General features: G+C 44.7%; 1 protein-coding gene across 1 annotated transcript in view; it reads left to right on the top strand.

Moving 5' to 3' along the window:
* LOC124711806 (ankyrin-1) overlaps positions 1–20,232 on the top strand; it is a 150,749-nt gene that overhangs the window by 88,642 nt on the left and 41,875 nt on the right. Inside the window, exons 7-8 of the mRNA XM_047242029.1 lie at positions 16,590–16,829; positions 17,768–18,025. Coding sequence (XP_047097985.1) covers positions 16,590–16,829; positions 17,768–18,025 — 498 coding nt within the window. The remainder of the gene's footprint in view (positions 1–16,589; positions 16,830–17,767; positions 18,026–20,232) is intronic.

Genomic DNA, 20,232 nt, shown 5'->3' with positions numbered 1-20,232 from the left:
GGGACTGTCTCTTAAAAAGGTGTTAATAACATTTTTATCAGATTCTTTAAATAAATGTACTTTGCGTTTCTTTTTGATGGTTGTGGGTGTTAGGGTATTCAGCCTAGCAGCAACTGTCTTGTGGTCGCTAATCCCTGTATTCGTCATGGTTTGAGTGAGCTCATGAACTAATTGTTCAAAATAATTTTCTGAGAAAGCATTTAGTACAAGTTCGGATGACGTTTTATTCCTGCCACTGGCTTTAAATGTATAATTTTTTCAGAATATCGAGGGTAGATGGAAGTCGCCACTGACCATAATTGTATGAGTGGGGTACCTATTTGAAATGAGACTCAAGTTTTCTTTGAACTGTTCAGCTACTATATTTTCTGAGTTGGGGGCGGGGGTCGATCGCTAAAATGATCCAGTTATCAGTTTAGTCCGATTGTCAAATATAACCTCTACCCATACTATTTTGCAGGAACTATCTACTTCAATTTCACTACAAGGTAAACTACTTGTGACATTAGACACTCCATTGCCAACTGTATTTAATCTGGAATGAGATTTTCACTCTTCAGTGGAGTGTGCGCTGATTTGAAACTTCCTGGCAGATTAAAACTGTGTGCTGGACCGAGATTCGAACTCAGGACCTTTGCCTTCTGCGGGCAAGTGCTCTAACCATCTGAGCTACCCAAGCACGACTCGAGCTCCATCCTCACAGCTTTACTTCCGCCAGTACCTCGTCTCCTACCTTCCAAACTTTACAGAAGCTCTCCTGCAAATCTTGCAGGACTCACACTCCTGAAAGAAAGGATATTATGAAGACATGGCTTAGCTACAGCCTGGGGAATGTTTCCAGAATGAGATTTTCACTCTGCAGTGGCGTGTGTGCACTGATATGAAACTTCCTGGCAGATTGAAACTGTGTGCCGACCGAGACGTGAACTCGGGACCTTTGCCTTTCGCAGGCAAGTGCTCTATTTAATCTGTCCTTTCTGAACACTGTTAGGTCATTTAAAAAAATCAGCTGAACTTATTTTTGGCTTTAGCCATCTTTCCATACCTATAACTATGTGAGCTGCAGTGCTTTTTGGAGCTCTGGTACTTTCCCAACACAGCTACAATTTACTACTACAATACCGATGATTTCTACAGCTACCTTACTGTGTTTAACTGCCTCCTTTTAGATGGATGCCCTTTCTGTGGGTTTCCTGAGACCCTCTAACCTAAAAACAGCCAAATCCCTTCCAAATAGCCCCCGGTAACCTGGTAGCTTCTTTCTGTGTGTAGTGGACTCCTGACCTATTATGCGGAACCTGGAAACCTACCACCTGATGCCGCAAGTCAAGGAATCTGCAGCCTACACAGTCACAGAACCGCCCGAGCCTCTGATTCAGACCCTCCACTCAGCTCTGCACCAAAGGATCACAGTTGGTTCTGTCAACGATGCTGCAGATTGTGAACTCCACCTTAATTTTGCAAGCAAGACTGGCAGTCTTTACCATTTCCATTAACCGGCCAAAACCAGAGAGAATCTCCTCCAATCCAAAGTGACACATGTCATTGGTACTGTCATGGGCCACCAAGTGCAGTTGTCTGCACCCTGTACTCTTCGTGGCATCCGGAAGCACCCTTCCGACATCTGGAATGACTCCCTCCAGTATGCACACAGAGTGCACACTGTCTTCCTTCGCTCCTTGGCATCCATGTACCTAATGGGTCCCATTATGTGCCTGATGTTGGCGCTCCCAACTACCAGCAAACCCACCCTCTGTGAATACCCAGACCTTGTGGGCCGAGAAGCTTCCTCTGGAACAGGGTGGATGATGGCATCCGACTCAGAGACTTCGTCAGCCACAGATAACACCTGAAACCTATTCGTCAAACGAACTGGGGAGGTCCTATGATTGGCCTCTTGGGAAATCTTTCACTGCCTGCCAGACTTTGGAATGATCTCCCACTCGACCACGGGTAAGGGATCAACCTCAGTGCAGGCAGTACCTGGGGTGGCCACAGCAGTGGACCAATCAGGGGACACATGGGACATGCTTGATGTCCCTCACATTCCTGCGTCTGACACCCCACAGTGATGCCCGTTGGCAGCAGTCTCAAGCTGTGTGACGGAAGCCAACACAGCCTGGAGCTGTGAGCTAAACGTCAACAACTCAGCTCACACCTGTACACAGCAATGACAGTTCCTATTCACTTGTGAATCACTCCTATTTGAAGCTCGTAAAAATATGTAGTAAACGAATGGTGTACTCACCTTATTAGCAGCAGGAACTCGCGGTGCTTTCTCTCTTATGGTCTAACCAACACTGGGCTGTTCTAACCAAAGCAAACAAAACCCTGTACGATACGAGGGTCAATACCAGACTCGGTAACAATGGCAGTACTCTATGCTACACTGTTATTAAAATAAAAGGTTGTGCCTAGTAAGCTCTCAAACCAGCAAGAAATTACCAAAATAAACTAATAACTATACGGATAACTGAAAATAAGTCGCTCTTGTTTGAAGCTCATAGTTGTCAGGTTACCAGAAGAGAAAGAGGTCCAGGCTATAGCTTTGGAATCTTCCAACTCTGAGTTGAGCATGATTAAAATATTGCCAAAATGTCTGAGATATCAGAAGTGGCACAAAATGCATTTCCAGATTCTCAGTAAATAGTTACGCTCTTCATCACATGTCAACAAACTAGTCCTCTGGATCCCCCCAGGGGGTCCACAACTCTTTTGTGGATACATGCGTAACGAGCACGGGACCCCGAGCTAATGTGGCCCTCCTTCCTTTCCGAGCTACATACCTTCCTTTTCCGCATCCTTCCCTATCCCCCATCTTCGCCCCCCCTCCCCTCACCTCTGGCTCTTTCCTTCCCCTTCTCCCCCTGTGGGAGTATGGTTTGTGCCTACGTCCGGAGACTGACGCTCGTAAATGTAATGCATTCTTCGCCTTCTCTGCTTGTATGTCTTTATCTTTCCTTCGTCCTTCTCTTTTCCTTACCTCTTTTCTTTACCCTTTTCTCTGCTGCGGCGTTTGAGACCTCTCTTCTTTCCTTTCCCTTTCTTTGTTTTTCCCTTTCTCTTTCTTCCTCCCTGTGCGTGCCTGAAGGCCGACCCACGCATTTTCGTGTGTAGCCGGTGACGGGGTAAACGCGTAATTCCCCGCCCTGGATAGACAGGTACGACACGTACATACCCCCTGGTAACGGCCAGGCCCGGGGGGGGGGGGGGGGGGGGGGGGGATTACCCGAGCTGATACCTTATACCTTCCGAATGTGCCGATTGGGAGGTGTGACCTGAGGTGTGAACAATCACCTAAGGTGGGAGTGCCCTCAGAGAGGGCCCCCACAAGAGAGGAGCACGCCATCGGAGACGCCGGTAATCATGGGGGATTCTTCCGCAATGGTTTCCTCATCTTCCACTATGTCTGCTCACAAGCGTGTTGTTTGTTGTTGTGGTCTTCAGTCCTGAGACTGGTTTGATGCAGCTCTCCATGCTACTCTCTCCTGTGCAAGCTTTTTCATCTCCCAGTACCTACTTCAACCTACATCCTTCTGAATCTGCTTAGTGTATTCATCTCTTGGTCTCCCTCTACAATTTTTACCCTCCACGCTGCCCTCCAATACTAAATTGGTGGTCCCTTGATGCCTCAGAACATGTCCTACCAACCGATCCCTTCTTCTGGTCAAGTTGTGCCACAAACTTCTCTTCTCCCCAATCCTATTCAATACTTCCTCATTAGTTATGTGATCTACCCATCTAATCTTCAGCATTCTTCTGTAGCACCACATTTCGAAAGCTTCTATTCTCTTCTTGTCCAAACTATTTATCGTCCATGTTTCACTTCCATACATGGCTACACTCCATACGAATACTTTCAGAAATGACTTCCTGACACTTAAATCAATACTCGATGTTAACAAATTTCTCTTCTTCAGAAACGCTTTCCTTGCCATTGCCAGCCTACATTTTATATCCTCTCTACTTCGACCATCATCAGTTATTTTGCTCCCCAAATAGCAAAACTCCTTTACTACTTTAAGTGCCTCATTCCCTAATCTAATTCCATCAGCATCACCCGACTTAATTAGACTACATTCCCTTATCCTTGTTTTGCTCACAAGCGTACGTTCACTTAATCTCAGCCACAGACAGTTCTTCCATCGTTGCCACAGTTCCTTGTTGTTTCTCGGTCTGACGAAGGTCACGACTTCTCCACAGTCAACCCCTTCATTATATCAGAAAGGCGTTGACGCAATTACAGGTCCTGTAAAGTCTTGTTCCAGATTACGGAATGGCACCTTGTTGTTAGAAACAGTCAGTGCCCTCCAGGCACAAAAATTGCTGCGTACTTCACTGCTCCACACCTTCCCTGTCCAGGTTGAAGTGCACTGCACTTTAAATTCCTCACGTGGAGTTGTTTATACACGCTCCCTCGCCGGATTGTCTGACGAGTAAATTCAGCACTACCTGTCTGACCAGGGCGTAACGGCTGTTCATAGAGTTATGAAAAGGGTTGACACGAACATTGTTCCAACCCGTACTGTCTTCTTGACATTTGACAAAGTTCAACTCCCATTGAAAATAAAAGCGGGCTATGAAATAATTTCCGTTCGGCCCTACGTCCCAAACCCTACGCGTTGCTATCGGTGCCAGCGGTTCAATCACACCAGCGAGTCCTGTTCCAACCCGGCCAAATGTGTTACGTGTGGCAAGGATGCCCATGAGGGTGCTTGTCCACCTCCGTCCCCTCGTTGCATCAACCACGCTGCTTCCTCTCGAGATTGCCCCATTTTTAAAGACGAAAAGCTCATTCAGGAAATCAGAGTGAAGGAAAAGGTGTCGACCTTTGCTGCTCGAAAATTATTCGCAAGTCGAAAGCCCACTGTGCCTCAGACAGGAAAATACAGCACTGTCTTTGCTTCTCCTCGGCCAACAAAGGAGGCGGCCATGCAGACTTGTGATCTCACCTTTAGTGACATGGTCACCAGATCGGCCAGCGCAAAGATCGCCCGTTCAACCTCCCCACTTTCGCCTGCTCAATCTATGGCTCACCCTTCATTGGGTTCTGCTAAATCTCGATCCCAAAAGTCAGACACCCGGAATTCCAAAAAAAGAGCATACTCGTGAAGATTTTTTACGTACCCCAACTTCACAACCATCGGTTCCTCCTTCATCTAAACATCATGTTTCCAAGAAAGCTAATAAGAAACCCAGTTCCTCTCCTTCTCCGCCACGGCGTGTCTCATCTACAGCACCAGCTGGCGGTAACAGCCCTCGGCCATCTTCTGTGTCGCCGAGGCGCACTGTTGGCGGCCGATCGACCGGCCGATCACCGGTGGCAGGAGCTGCTCCTGAACAACCAATGGATCAGGATCTTTTACCTTTGGCTGAGTGCCGTTCCACGCTGTCGGTCGCAAGCTCTGAGCAGTCGTTGAGTTGACGGCAACCTTGGTCACATTATTCCATTTTCTGTCCACCCTATGTCCATTATCCATTGGAATATCCGCGGCATTCGAGCCAGTCGGGATGAATTGACGATCCTCCTACGATCCTACTCGCCGGTCATCTTCTGTCTTCAGGAAACAAAGCTGCGTCCCCACGACTGCTTTGTCTTCCCCCATTTTCAGTCAGTCCAATTTGATCTCCCCTCTGTTGAAGGTGCTCCAGCACATGGAGGACTCATGATTCTTCTCCATAATACTCTCCATTATCACCCAATCCCCTTAAACACTTCCTTCCAAGCAGTCACTGTCCGTCTTTCCCTTTCTGGATATACCTTCTCTCTTTGTACTGTATACATTCCATCGTCCACATCAATGGCACGAGCTGATCTCCTTCATCTTCTTGGTCAGCTTCCACTCCCCTATTTGCTGGTTGGGGACTTCAATGCCCACCACCCGCTTTGGGGATCTCCACATCCATGTCCGCGTGGATCCCTATTGCTAGACGTCTTCCACCAAGCGGATCTTGTTTGCCTCAACGCTGGAGACCCTACATTTTTGTCTGCCTCCACGACAAATTTCTCTCATTTGGACCTTTCGGTCGGTACTGTTCCGCTAGCTCGGCGCTTGGAATGGTTCGCCCTTGCTGATACACACTCGAGTGACCACTTTCCATGTGTCCTTCGATTGCAGCCACAACTGCCATAAATGTGCCCGAGACGCTGGAAGTTTGCCCAAGCCGATTGGACACTTTTTTCGTCTCTAGCGACATTCGATGACAGTCACTTTCCTAGCGTCGACGATGAGGTCACTCATATTACAGACATTATTCTTACAGCTGCGGAACGTTCAATACCACGCACCTCCGAATTGCCCCAGCGCCCCCCGGTTCCTTGGTGGAACGAGGCATGCCATGACACAATACGTGAGCGGCGACGTGCTCTTCACGTTTTCCGCCACCATCCCACTTTGGCCAACTGTATCCGCTATAAGCAGTCCCGTGCGCGATGCCGTCGCGTCATCTGCGATAGCAAGAAGGCCAGCTGGCAATTCTTTACTAGCTCATTTAAAACCTACCCCCCTCCTCGGAAGTTTGGAGTCGGATTCGACGGTTATCTGGCGCGCCTAGTTTCTCCCCGGTCTCTGGGCTCACTGTCGCGCATGATACGTTAATGGACCCCGTCGCAATTTCTAACTCACTGGGTCAACACTTTGCTGAGATTTTGAGCTCTTCCAATTACCCGCCAGCATTTCTCCCGAAGAAATGTGCAGCGGAAGTGCAACCTCTTGCTTTCTCCTCTCAAAATCGCGAAAGCTATAATACTGTTTTCTCCATGCGGGAACTCCCAACATGCACTCTCTTCTTCTCGCTCCTCCGCCCCAGGACCGGATGGTATCCACATCCAAATGTTGCTGCATTTATCAACCCATAGTTTGTGTTACCTCCTTCGTCTTTATAATCGAATTTGGACCGACAGTACTTTTCCCAGACGATGGCGGGAAGCTATCGTCGTTCCTGTTCCGAAACCTGGAAAGGACAAACATTTCCCCTCTAGCTTTCGCCCCATTTCTCTCATGAGAAGTGTATGTAAGGTTTTGGAGCGTATGGTGAATTGCCGTTTAGCTTGGTGACTGGAGTCCCGCAGTCTTTTAACACCTGCCCAATGCGGATTCCGAAAGCATCATTCTGCAGTTGACCATCTTGTTGCTCTCTCCACTTATATCATGAACAATTTTCTCCGGAAACACCAAACAGCAGCAATATTTTTTGATCTGGAGAGAGCATACGATGGAGGACAGGCATCCTCCGCACACTGTTCTCTTGGGGCTTTCGAGGTCGGCTGCCACTATTTCTTCGCGAATTTATGGCAGAGCGCACATTTAGAGTGCGGGTGAACACTACTCTCTCCTGTACTTTCTCCCAAGAAAATGGGGTACCCCAGGGCTCCGTGCTAAGTGTTGTACTGTTTGCCATTGCCATAAATCCAATTATGGACTGTCTCCTTCCCGATGTCTCAGGCTCCCTCTTTGTGGACGATTTTGCGATCTACTACAGCTCTCAATGGACCAGCCTTCTTGTACGACGTCTTCAAGGCTGCCTCGATCGCCTCCACTCTTGGAGCATCGAAACAGGCTTCCGCTTTTCTCCCAGTAAGACCGTTTGTGTTAATTTTTGGCGTCGTACGGAGTTTCTTCCACCCCCCTTACATCTAGGACCTGTCAACCTTCCGGTTTCGGACGTCGCTAAATTCTTGGGTCTTATGTTTGACAGAAAACTGTGCTGGTCCTCCCATGTTTCCTATCTTTTGGCTCGCTGTCTGTGATCCCTCAACACCCTCTGTGTCCTGAATGGTACCTCCTGGGGAGCAGACCGAGTGGTCCTTCTCCACCTCTATCGCGCCTTAGTGCGCTCGAAATTGGACTATGGAAGCGTAGTTTACTCCTCTGCTCGGCTGTCTATTCTTCGGCGTCTCGACTCTATCCACCACCGTGGATTATGTTTAGCGTCTGGAGCTTTTTACACCAGCCCTGTGGAAAGCCTTTATGCTGAGACTGCTGAACCTCCGCTGTCCAATCGGCGAGCTGTCCTTCTGAGTCGTTATGCTAGCCATCTGTCTTCCATGCCTGCTAATCTGGCCCATGACATTTTCTTCGACGCCTCCTTGGATGTAGGGTATGCAGGCCGCCCTTCCTCCCTACTACCACTGGGAGTCCACTTCCGTCAACTGCTCCATTTTCTTTCCTTCCGCTTTCCTAAAACCTTCTTGACAACTTGGGGTACAGCACCGCCTTGGCTCCGTCTCTGGACCTGCCTGCTCCGTGACCTTTGTCAGTTTCTTAAGGATGGTACCCCCTCACTTGTTTATCGTCGGGCATTTGCTGCTCTGTGTGCACAAATGAAGGAAGCCACATTTATTTACACTGATGGCTTGAAAACATCATCAGGTGTAGGGAGTGCCTATATTGTTGGCGACATCCCAAATCGATTTCGGCTTCCCGACCAGTGTTCGGTTTATACTGCGGAGCTTTACGCTGTTCTCCAGGCTGTCCAATACATCCGCCGCCATCAGTGGATACAGTATGTTGTCTGTTCAGATTCTCTCAGCTCTCTCCTCAGTCTCCAAGCTCTCTACCCTGTCCACCCTCTGGTCCACCGGATTCAGGACTGCCTGCGCTTGCTCCACTTGGGGGGCATCTTGGTGGCGTTCCTCTGGCTCCCAGGACACGTTGGTATCTGTGGAAATGAGGCGGCCGATATAGCGGCCAAGGCTGCAGTCTCTCTTCTTCGGCCAGCTATTCGATCGATTCCCTTCGCTGATCTACGGAGTGTTTTATGTCGTCGTGTTGTTCTTTTATGGCACGCACATTAGTAGACACTTCCCCATAATAAATTGCAGGACGTGAAAGCTCTTCCCTGTGCTTGGACCTCTTCCTCCTGAACGCGTCGTCGGGAGGAGGTAATTTTAACTAGACTCCGGATAGGGCACTGTCGTTTTAGCCATCAACATCTTTTAAGCGGCGATCCTCCCGCACTCTGTTCCCACTGCTCTCAGCTGTGGACGGTAAGACACCTTTTTAATTGAGTGCCCCTATTTTACTCCGTTACGCGCCCGTCTACAGCTGTCGCCTGATATATCGTCCATTTTAGCAGATGACACACACTCAGCCGATCGCGCTCTCGAGTTTATTAGTGCCAGTGAGATGACATCAATCATTTGAGGCTCTTTTTGGGGACAACCAACCCCTTTCTGTAGTGGATTTTTAAGCTTTCCTTCTGCTTTTAGTTTCTCCAATTTTTTGAGTTTCGTTCCCATTGCTGCTGGTGTCCATCTTCGTTTTTTACCGTTTCCTAAGCCACAGACCGGGCACTAATGACCATAGCAGTTTTGCGCCCCAAAGCAAAAAAAAAAATAGTCCTCTGGGTGACACTCAGGGTGTCAGTCCTGTGCAAGAAAACATATCTCTCTCCCAAGTAGATTTCAGTGGAATTAGTAAATAGATACAACCTAGTTGGGCATCTCAACATTGATCATAAGAAAAGTTTTCCCTTAGTGTTGGGTTAAACCCCATTGATGCTTAAGTCTTGTCCAGACTGTTTGGCATGTCACAAGCATTGCCATTGCCCATGGTTTTTTGACAAATGCTACGCCTGTTACAGCATGGGCGTTTGACAGCAGTGTGCTAGACCAGGAAAACAGCACTGGGTGCTAATGCCGCAGAGTTTGCCAATGTACTGTTGATGGCAGAACCTGACCGTGCATTGGTGTTTGCTTTAACTTCCATCTTGGCAAAACCCACCCAAGTGCCTAATAAATTCCTGATTGGGTTTCAATGATATTACAACCGAATTCCAGGTGGGTAAGAGGCACTAGTTACTCTGATTAACCAGGAAACATACCAGTGTTTTGGCTCCCCATCTGCAGCCATTGCCGCACCACAGCTTATTTCATATAGCCAACAAAAGATCCTTTTGTGATGACAATTTACTGTGTAGACAGAATGTAGAATGGCAAATCACTTTGATGGCTGTAAATAGTTTCGGTTTACATGTGTTTTCTGCATTTGGTTTCCAACTATTGGATGAGGTGAACCTGGTGACCAGCTTGGTACTTTTCCAGGATTTAGAATCATTACAGAATTATAAGCAGTTATCCCAATCAGTGTTGGGCAGGGCCAAAGACTTTGAGGTGTATATTTCACTCAAGCAGTCCACTGTGCTGAAATTTTGTCATGCATGGCCATTCAAAACAGAGTTACACAGATTACTGGAATTGGATGCAGTTGTGCTCATCTTGGCTAGTCAGTGGGTGACACCCATGGTCAGTGTAAAGAAAGCAAAGGGGTCCAATAGAATTTGCAGTGCTTTTAAAGCCATTATTAACACACCAAGAAAGAATGAGACTTACACAATCCCTCAGTCAGAGGAACGTTTAGCAAAGTTAGAAGGGGGCAATGTTTCTCAAAGATCGGCACAAAGAACACATACACGCAGTTATCTCTAGACGCAGGCATGCAGAAAATTCTGGTAGTGTAATATATGTTTTGGAATGTATCAATACAAGAAGTTGCCTTCTGATGTAGCTTCAACACCATGAATTTTCCAAAGCTACACAGGGCAGCTAAGTTGCGACATTTCAATTTGGATTGGATTATCTGCACAGTATTTGGGGCATGTATTAAGCAACAAAATGATCACACGATTAGCAGAGCACATTGAAGCAGTTGAGAAGCTGCTGGTCCCTAAAAACTTAGGAATTCCAGTGTCTTCTGGGGAAAATGAAGTATTACACAAAGTTTGTTTCCCAGGCGTATTACCTTATACACCCAGTGGACCATTTGAGGAAGAAAGGTGTTCCATCATTGGGTCTCCTGAGTGTCGCAAACCATTCTTGCAGTTGGAAACACGCCTGACATTATACCACGTTTAGTGGTGTTCACACTGGACAGGCTTCTGACCTTTGCTGCCAATACACCCAATAAGGGATTGAGGCCATCCTCTTGCATAAGAATACTGATAGTAGAAAGCAATCAATAGCTTTTGCACTTAAGACAGTCTCACAGGTGCAGTAAAATTATTCACAAATTGAGCTGGTGGTGTTGGCCGTTGTGTATGGTATTAAAAAATTGCCCATTTTCCTTTGTGGGAATAAGTTCGAGTTACTTACAGACTACAAACTCCTTCTTTCTCTCTTTGCTCCACATTCTCACCTTCTAGACAAAATGGCCCAGTGCATGCAACATTGCTCTTTGGTCTAGAGCAGTTACCATTATGACATTTACTTTCGGTCCACTGCACAGCATGCAAATACCAATGTACTATCTGATATGTCTGCGTAAGGAGAAGAAACTAACGATCAAAGTCCGAAAACAATTTATTGGACTGTTCAATTAACCAAAACAAATTCTCCAAGTCTAACACCAGCACAAAACAGTGATCCATCTTTGAATCACAACTACATACAAGAATAAGATAGAAAACAACTGAAATAATTTCCTACTAGTCTCTGCCAGAGACTTCTCTGATATACCAGGCCTAATCCAGAGATAAGTGAGAAGATCCAAGCCGGGCTGCCGGGGCGGCAGCTATCCAAGTCCGTTGGCGGTCGATGAACTGCCGATGTGTGGCCGAGTGCCGGCCTTTATAGCGCTTCAGCAGATGAGTATCTCAGAACTATTTTCCATCATGTGGTTTGACGTGTGAAAATAGTTCCGGGATCTGCAGCGACTTCTTCCTTATGTTTATGTGGGCCAGTAGTGGCCCCTGGTGGCTGCTGGTGTCTTTGCTGTGGTGTTGTTGTCGTGGTTGTTGCTGTGGCCGTTTACCAATGTTGCCTGTCGGTTGTGTAGTGCTTCGGTGTGCCTGCGAGGTGGGCAACCCGCGGCTGCAGGCTGTCAGTTTGGTTGCTGATACTCTAGGCACTGTGATGTCTGGTGGAGAAGGCCACAGCACTATCGTGGCTCCCCATTGGCTCCAGTGTTGAATTTGACCATCTGGAAGCAGTGTATTTTGCCCTAGATGAGATTCTGCAGCACATCTTGCAATGATATCCCAATACTGCTTGCAAAATTGTAGTGGCTACTAGCTAGGACACCCTCCAGAATAGAATTGTGTCAGTTGTGAAAAGTGGTTGGCCAGAGTGTCTCCCAAAATATAATGCTGCAGTTGCTACACATTTCACCATGGGAATACTGAAGATGAAAACTTTAGCTCAGCACTACATTTATTGACCAAGGATAGACACTGCGTTTGAGCATGCTGTGTGTATGTGTCAGCCTTGTGCTTGTGACCAGGCATCACCAGCATAAAGCTTTTCCCCTTAGCCCTGTGCTGAGCAGGGTGCACATTGACTTTACTGGCTGTTTCTGGGTTACAGTGTAGTTGATGACGGTGGATGTGCTCTCTTATTTTGCACATATGGTGTAAGTTTGTGTGTTTGACTGGAAGCCAGGTATGGGAACCAGCCACAACTGGTACCAAATGTTCCTCATCACGGCCATGCAGGAGCACCTGATCAGTTACTGAAACCAGTTGCTGCCACAACATACGTAGGAGCCATCCCTACTCCTTGAGCCAATGCAGAGGACTTCCAGCCCCACCACTTTCAGCAACATGCTCTCAGGCCATCCCCGTGGACTGCTGATACTCCCTGGTTCACACCCTGGACACGGCTACAGTGCTGTTACAACCTGTGTCTATGCCATCTCTACCACCAGCAGCATGTGTCTATGCTATCTTTACCACCACCAGCAGCAGCAGCAGCAGCCACCGCCGACGCAACTCGCGGACTGTCAACCCATGGATGATGAACCATTTCCTCCAACACTGAACTGACAGACAGTGTCAATTCCTCAACAGCTGCAACCTCAAGTGGACCAGCTCAGTGAATGAACGAGACACTATGTGGATGTGGATGAAAACAATAGACACTGACATGCCATTAGAGCCACTGGCAGGGCTACCTGTACAGTACTCTGCCTTGCACCAGTGGATGAGGCACAAGTCTGATTATTTATGACTCTATGGAACCATTAAATGGATTTAGTATTGTTGCCAGATTTGAACATTGATACTGAGATGAATGCAACAGTACTGGTCATCCAGAATAGTAGGATTTTGTAGCCACACTGTGATGGCATGAACACCACATGAATTGGCAAGATCCCCTTGTGGTGTAGGCAACGAGGCAAATGAGTATGCACTACTTACAAGTTGTGTTGATGTAGCCAACAAGTAATCAAGAATATTATGTGTGTGCAAGAGGCAGTACCACAATATCATTTTCAAAAACTCAGTGAGAAGTAGAAGCAATTTCAAATGAATCAGCTAAGTAAACATTTCACTGAGAAAATTGTGAGAAATGAGAGTGCTTTTGATCATACTTCTCAATTGGGAGGATAGCTAACTGTCACATTTCTAATGAGGGATTCAGCACATGACTCATTGCTCTGTTGACATGTGAAACTGCACCAGTGAGATAAGCCTTGTAAGGAAGCAGTCCAAGCTGTGCACATTTGATCAGACTGTCTGCTGTACTGATTAAATTTTGGACTTGCGGCTACTGTGTGTGTTTGCTGGCTTTCATGGTTAGCAAATCACAGGTTATACGAGGGCAGTTCAATAAGTAATGCAACACATTTTTTTTCTCGGCCAATTTTGGTTGAAAAAACCTGAAATTTCTCGTGGAATATTTTCAAACATTCCCGCTTCGTCTCGTATAGTTTCATTGACTTCCGACAGGTGGCAGCGCTGTACGGAACTGTTAAAATGGCGTCTGTAACGGATGTGCGTTGCAAACAACGGGCAGTGATCGAGTTTCTTTTGGCGGAAAACCAGGGCATCTCAGACATTCATAGACGCTTGCAGAATGTCTACGGTGATCTGGCAGTGGACAAAAGCATGGTGAGTCGTTGGGCAAAGCGTGTGTCATCATCGCCGCAAGGTCAAGCAAGACTGTCTGATCTCCCGCGTGCGGGCCGGCCGTGCACAGCTGTGACTACTGCAATGGCGGAGCGTGCGAACACACTCGTTCGAGATGATCAACGGATCACCATCAAACAACTCAGTGCTCAACTTGACATCTCTGTTGGTAGTGCTGTCACAATTGTTTACCAGTTGGGATATTCAAAGGTTTGTTCCCGCTGGGTCCCTCGTTGTCTAACCGAACACCATAAAGAGCAAAGGAGAACCATCTGTGCGGAATTGCTTGCTCGTCATGTGGCTGAGGGTGACAATTTCTTGTCAAAGATTGTTACAGGCGCTGAAACATGGGTTCATCACTTCGAACCTGAAACAAAACGGCAATCAATGGAGTGGCGCCACACCCACTCCCCTACCAAGAAAAAGTTTAAAGCCATACCCCCAGCCGGTAAAGTCATGGTTACAGTCTTCTGGGACGCTGAAGGGGTTATTCTGTTCAATGTCCTTCCCCATGGTCAAATGATCAACTCTGAAGTGTATTGTGCTACTCTTCAGAAATTGAAGAAACGACTTCAGCGTGTTCGTAGGCACAAAAATCTGAACAAACTTCTCCTTCTTCATGACAACGCAAGACCTCACACAAGTCTTCGCACCCGAGAGGAGCTCACAAAACTTCAGTGGACTGTTCTTCCTCATGCACCCTACAGCCCCGATCTCGCACCGTCGGGTTTCCATATGTTTGGCCCAATGAAGGACGCAATCCGTGGGAGGCACTACGCGGATGATGAAGAAGTTATTGATGCAGTACGATGTTGGCTCCGACATCAACCAGTGGAATGGTACCGTGCAGGCATACAGGCCCTCATTTGAAGGTGGTGTAAGGCTGTAGCATTGAATGAAGATTACGTTGAAAAATAGTGTTGTGTAGCTAAAAGATTGGGGAATAACCTGGTGTATTTCAATGCTGAATAAAACAACCCCTGTTTCAGAAAAAAAAAGTGTTGCATTACTTATTGAACTGCCCTCGTAGAAAATGACAAGCTACTTGGTTGTACTAATAGGTGTAAGTTCTACGCCTGTTTATATAACAAGCTACTGAAGTGAAGAAGTAAAGCTCTTTGACGAGATGGATCCATGATACCACTTGCTTGCAGTGCAGCAGGAGTTATTGTAGCTAATCTGCCTACAACTCACCACATTCCTTGAAACTGCTAAGTGTTATCATCAGAGTATTTCATTGTTCCTGCTGCTGCAGTAATTTTATCAACAGATTCTATTACATTAGTTGCTGTGCTGCATTAGCTACTATTTCCAGAGTCCCATGAATACTGGATCCATGAACATTTGTCCCTTTGAGTTTGTTTTTTCTCGACAAATTTGGTGTTTTGCCCTTACACCAAGATACTATGGTCTGTTAATGCGGTTAGTGCTGCATAGCTGAGACATAGTACTTGGTTTGCAAGCAGTGATGTTCAGTAAGAGAACTTGGTTGCAGAACGAAAACCAGTTTGAATAGCAAAAATTACTGAGAGCCGTAAAAACACAGCAACTGATTTGTTGCTTTGTGGCCACACGGTTTACAGTGTACTGTGAGTAACCAATGTAGCCCCACCATGTGCTTAGAGCACTGTCTCCAGGCTGAGTAAGTGCTTGTCTGTTTGACAACAGATTTGTCTCTAACCACCTGGGTAGATGCACGTACTTTCATGCTGCTCTAGGGATTCGGAAACATGCACCAGCCTCGTATCGAATATTTCCTGTGGATCAACAGTGATGGCTGGTGTTCCAACCAGCTTGAATGTGGTTTTTAAGGAGTTTCCCACATCCATCTAGGTGAATACTGGGTGGGTACCCTTATCCTACCCAAATTATGTGATTCACAGTCATTTAGGAAATGAAAGGCATCTGGCTACCCTCCACCACTAACAATGCCAAATCCGAAAATCCACATGCTGACCCTGTGGTGATGCAGGTAAAGGCCAGGAAAAAAAAGAAGACAGCAAGTTTGTCTCTGACCTGCTGTGGAGGTCAATCTGTTGTAATACTAAAAACACTGAGTTCTAAAATCCCTTTTCTTCAAATGACTCATTTCATAATACAGTTTATTTTTCAATGTTACTAACTGACCACCATCATTACTATGTATGATTGCTACCTTTAGACAGAGTGACAGGTGCTAATGCTTTCCTCCTTCAAAGTACAAAATTTTTTTCTCAGAGTATAAGGATTTCTTTAATTGTATTGATACAGTAAAGAATGTTACATTGATAAAGTGGCTGCCATCTTCTCACGGGTGCTGGGCATTTGCAAAAAGATTGCATTGTTCACATCTGCGAAGGTCTCAATCAAATATAAATAAATAGAGTGAAACATAAATACTGTAAATACATTAAATTGTCAAACTACAAATATGTACTAGCTGTCACACAGGCAAAAGACATAACAGTATCCCCAACAGAGGTTTGTGATATTACAGAAATTGGCGCAAAAAGATTTATTGCACATCCAATTTTCAGTGATCATTTGTTACAAAAATTCTATGTTTCTACAATTTGATAAAAATTATTTACATTGGTTAGGTAATTTACTGATTTTTTTGTGTGTTAGACACAGAGTTGTAAACAACCTATGTTATAATTAAAACTCGAGATAAAATAAGAAATGTGAACTTCCATTGACCTCTGCTGTGCAGATTTACCTTACATCTGAAGAAAATTATTGTGAAACATGCAAATATTTGGCAGGTACGCTTCCTCCTGCAAAATGGTGCACGACCATCTATAAATCACCCGGGGAACAGTGCACTGGCCTGCGTATTGAGGCATGTGCGTGACTGGGAGTTCCGCTATGAGCTGCTAAATATGCTGTTGCAAGAGGGAGGAAATCCAAATGTCGTTGGCCGTGATGGATCAGTACCACTTATGGTCTGCCTTGTTCCTCTCATCAACAAAGATCCGCTCCATCATTTCACCCACACTATGAAGGTAAGTATTGCACAGCCCATGTTACAGGCTGCAGAACTATAGAGTATGCTTTATGTATACCTCAGTGTTTGTTAAAAAATTGTAATTACAAAAAGAATCACACTTGCTGGAGTGATCAGCATAATTTCATCAAGAATTGTTCTTTGCAACACTGCTATTCATACTTAGATTCCTGGGTAAAAACTATGGAAGACCTCAACAAACCATTGGAAATAACCAGAGTAGCTTCGGCTCACACAATTCATTCATTTCTTCGTTAACTGACACTTTGTGTTCCACAAATACCATCATGAAGGAAAGCTTTCATGAATATGGAAGTACGTAAGATATAGTAACAGACAGAAACAACAGGTGCTGGCTACATCTGTGAAGTTTACTGACAAATAATCATTCATGTAGAGTGATAATGTCATTAGAGCAATTTTATGTCTCATAGCTTCATAAATGAAATTATTCAAGTCTTCAATAAGACTGGCACTGTTACATTTACTGTTTCCAAAATACTGTTGTTTGTCATAGAGTGTAAAGTATAATCTCAATTTGCACCATAAGTAAATTGGTATGATTTCCTGAGTGAATATTTTTTTTTCTTTTGTTTATGCACTGTAGCTCCATGGAAGACTTATGTCTCCAATCATCCAACTTTATTGTAAATAACATTATTAATCTTAATGAAAGAGTGTTGTGAATGCTGACTCATTTTTGCTGTGTGATGCAATTTTGAATTATTCTTTTTAATTTACTCTTCGTTAACAATAAATGTGCCCATGGAAATTTTGGAGACATAAATTTCTTGAATTGTATATTTTCAGAAAACGATTGCCTTCCAAAGACAAAATGTCTTGTACTTGTGTGGAAATATACTGCTTTCGAGATTATCATTTTCGAGCAGTTCAGCTTATTTGATTCTTTTCAAAATACAAATGTGTGCTTTACAGGTATGCTACCTGAATTGTGTACGGATCCTCTGTAAGCATGGTGCAAATCCAAATTGCACATCTCGCAGCAATTTAACACCAATGCACGTGCTTGTATTCACTGCCAGTGAGAGCATAGCTTTGAACCGAGAAGAGGAGAAAGCACAAAACTTTGAATTTATTAGGAACTTGCTGGTTCTGCTTCTCCAGTATGGGCTTGATCCCAATGTACAATTCTCACAACGCACGCAACACATCCTTCAGTCATTGTCAGATATGGTAAGTATGCATGCCATTCATGAGTACACGAATGCAAGAAAATGCAGAAAGCTTTTGGTTTTATTTAATCAGCACAGTCACATAATGCACTATGTTTCTCTTCATTTATTCATCCACCTATTTATCCATTGTGTTCTGTAGATCTCATGGTGAAGAAAAAACTGCAGGGATGTGAATCAGCTCAAGGTATTCATTAACAAATTAAAGCAATTGATTGAAACTGCGTTAATCATTAACTATCTGAAGTTACTGTAATGTGTTTGTACGTACTCAAACTAAATCCATCATGCCAAACCTCCCAGGAGAAGTGCTACTTTAAAGGAACAAAAGAGACTGTTGCTTCATCAGTTGTAGTAAACACCCACCTGTTATTATCTACTGCTATTTGAACATCTAAATCACCACTCTGATATTTATCAAAGTACAGGAGTTAGCCACGTGCCCTAAGGTAGAAGGCTTTTCATAGAGCATGGCGCTATATGTCATGTGGCTTACAGACTAATCATTGAATGTAGATAGTCAAATAATTTGTTTGCAGGGGCTCAGTCTACATGGAATTTTGTTGTTACAATTTTGTGTATTGTGCCTGTGTAAATCACAGTTCAACTGAAACTGACTTTTATTTTTAACAACAAATATAATTTAAAAGCAAATGTACTGAGAGTTTCTTTGAAGACATCTCTGCAAGATGTGCAATGTTTACTTGACTCAGTACTCCTGCTGCCCAGTTTTGCTTAATTAATCCATTCTTTACTTTAGATGCATTGTCTGAGAATGTTATATCAGTAACAACAGGTACTAAAACTATACAGTATACACAAGCACACTAATCTGAAATCAACATGTTGAGAGATACTTCTGAGTGAAAAACGGGTCAAATAGGACTTCTTGAATAGTTTATCTGTGTGCTGACTGCATTTTAACTTATTGGTCTAATGAATATTTAATTTGGAATTTCTGGTTAATGCATGACCATTTATGTTTATTTCAGATATCAGTAGGTCATTTACTTGAAACTATTAATTAGAGACTACTTGAGATTAAGATACAATTGTTTGTTCTTAACCACTTGGAGGATGCTCATTTATTTTGTGGACTGTGTCCAGTATGAATGAGAATTTGTGGCCTTAGCGAGCTTCTGTCATCAAGAAATATTATGAGGCAGTTTTTCTGCAGTTTTTTGAAAGTTGTTGTTATGTCATTTATGTGGGTTATGACAGTAGCAGATGAAGCAATGAATCTTGTGGGACTCCACATTTTATGTTCTCTCATTCTGAGTTTAGTTTTATTCCCGTGTTGCAGTTTGACACTTCGACCTACATTTTTTTTTTTGTTATTAAGATAATACTTCATAAGACTCGTCAGTATATCTGTGAGCATTAGCACACCAGTTCTGGGATTTGGGAAATCACGCCGGCCCCGTATCGAGTCTGGCCCCGGACCAAATCCATCTGGGGGATTAACAACAAGGGCTGGTGTGCTGGCAAGCATGGATGTGGTTTTCAGGCAGTTTCCCACATCCAAATACATGAATACTGGCTGGCACCCAAATCTCACCTCAGTTATATGATTTACAAACATTTCAAAAATGTTCTCATACTTTCACTTGGGCTAGTGCTAAAAGCAGACAGATGGGGTACACAAATTCCCCATTCCCATGGGGTAGAGGGTGGGGGAGAGGGAGGGTGACAGGAAGGGATGGGGCCAGTAAAAAGAAGATGAATGTGAGAATTAATAGAGAATCCGTTAGAAAAGGCAGACTGAAAGGCAATTATCAGGGTGTATACGACCCGGGACAACCGGGAAATCCGGGAAAAACCCGGGAATTCTTTCATTCGAGAGAAAACCGGGAAAAACCCGGGAATTTTTCGGAATTCCGGGGATTTTTCATTGTTTTAGCTTTCAGTTAAATTTTTGTAATTTTGACTGCAGAATTGATTCTCTAGCAAAGAATGTTATTGTATCCTGCTACTGGAGAATGATACTGCAGCAATAAAATATAAATGAGGGGGAAAAATAAAACTTTAGTGGCAAAGGAAATGTGCAATTTACGACAACAAAACACCGTGCACGCACAAGTGTATGCAGATAGCAAAAGTATGTCAAAGGCCGTAGGGCGCAGACTGTAATTCTTCGTAACAATAAACTGCTTGCTATGAGCATGACGTCACAACTGTTCATATTAGGTTCGTTTGACCAGTTGCCAG

This window comes from Schistocerca piceifrons, chromosome 8 (assembly GCF_021461385.2).
Source record: "Schistocerca piceifrons isolate TAMUIC-IGC-003096 chromosome 8, iqSchPice1.1, whole genome shotgun sequence".
In the NCBI taxonomy this organism is placed as follows: Eukaryota; Metazoa; Arthropoda; class Insecta; order Orthoptera; family Acrididae; genus Schistocerca; species Schistocerca piceifrons.
Note: the sequence above shows the minus strand (reverse complement) of the source record. Positions and strands in the feature narration are given on the sequence as shown.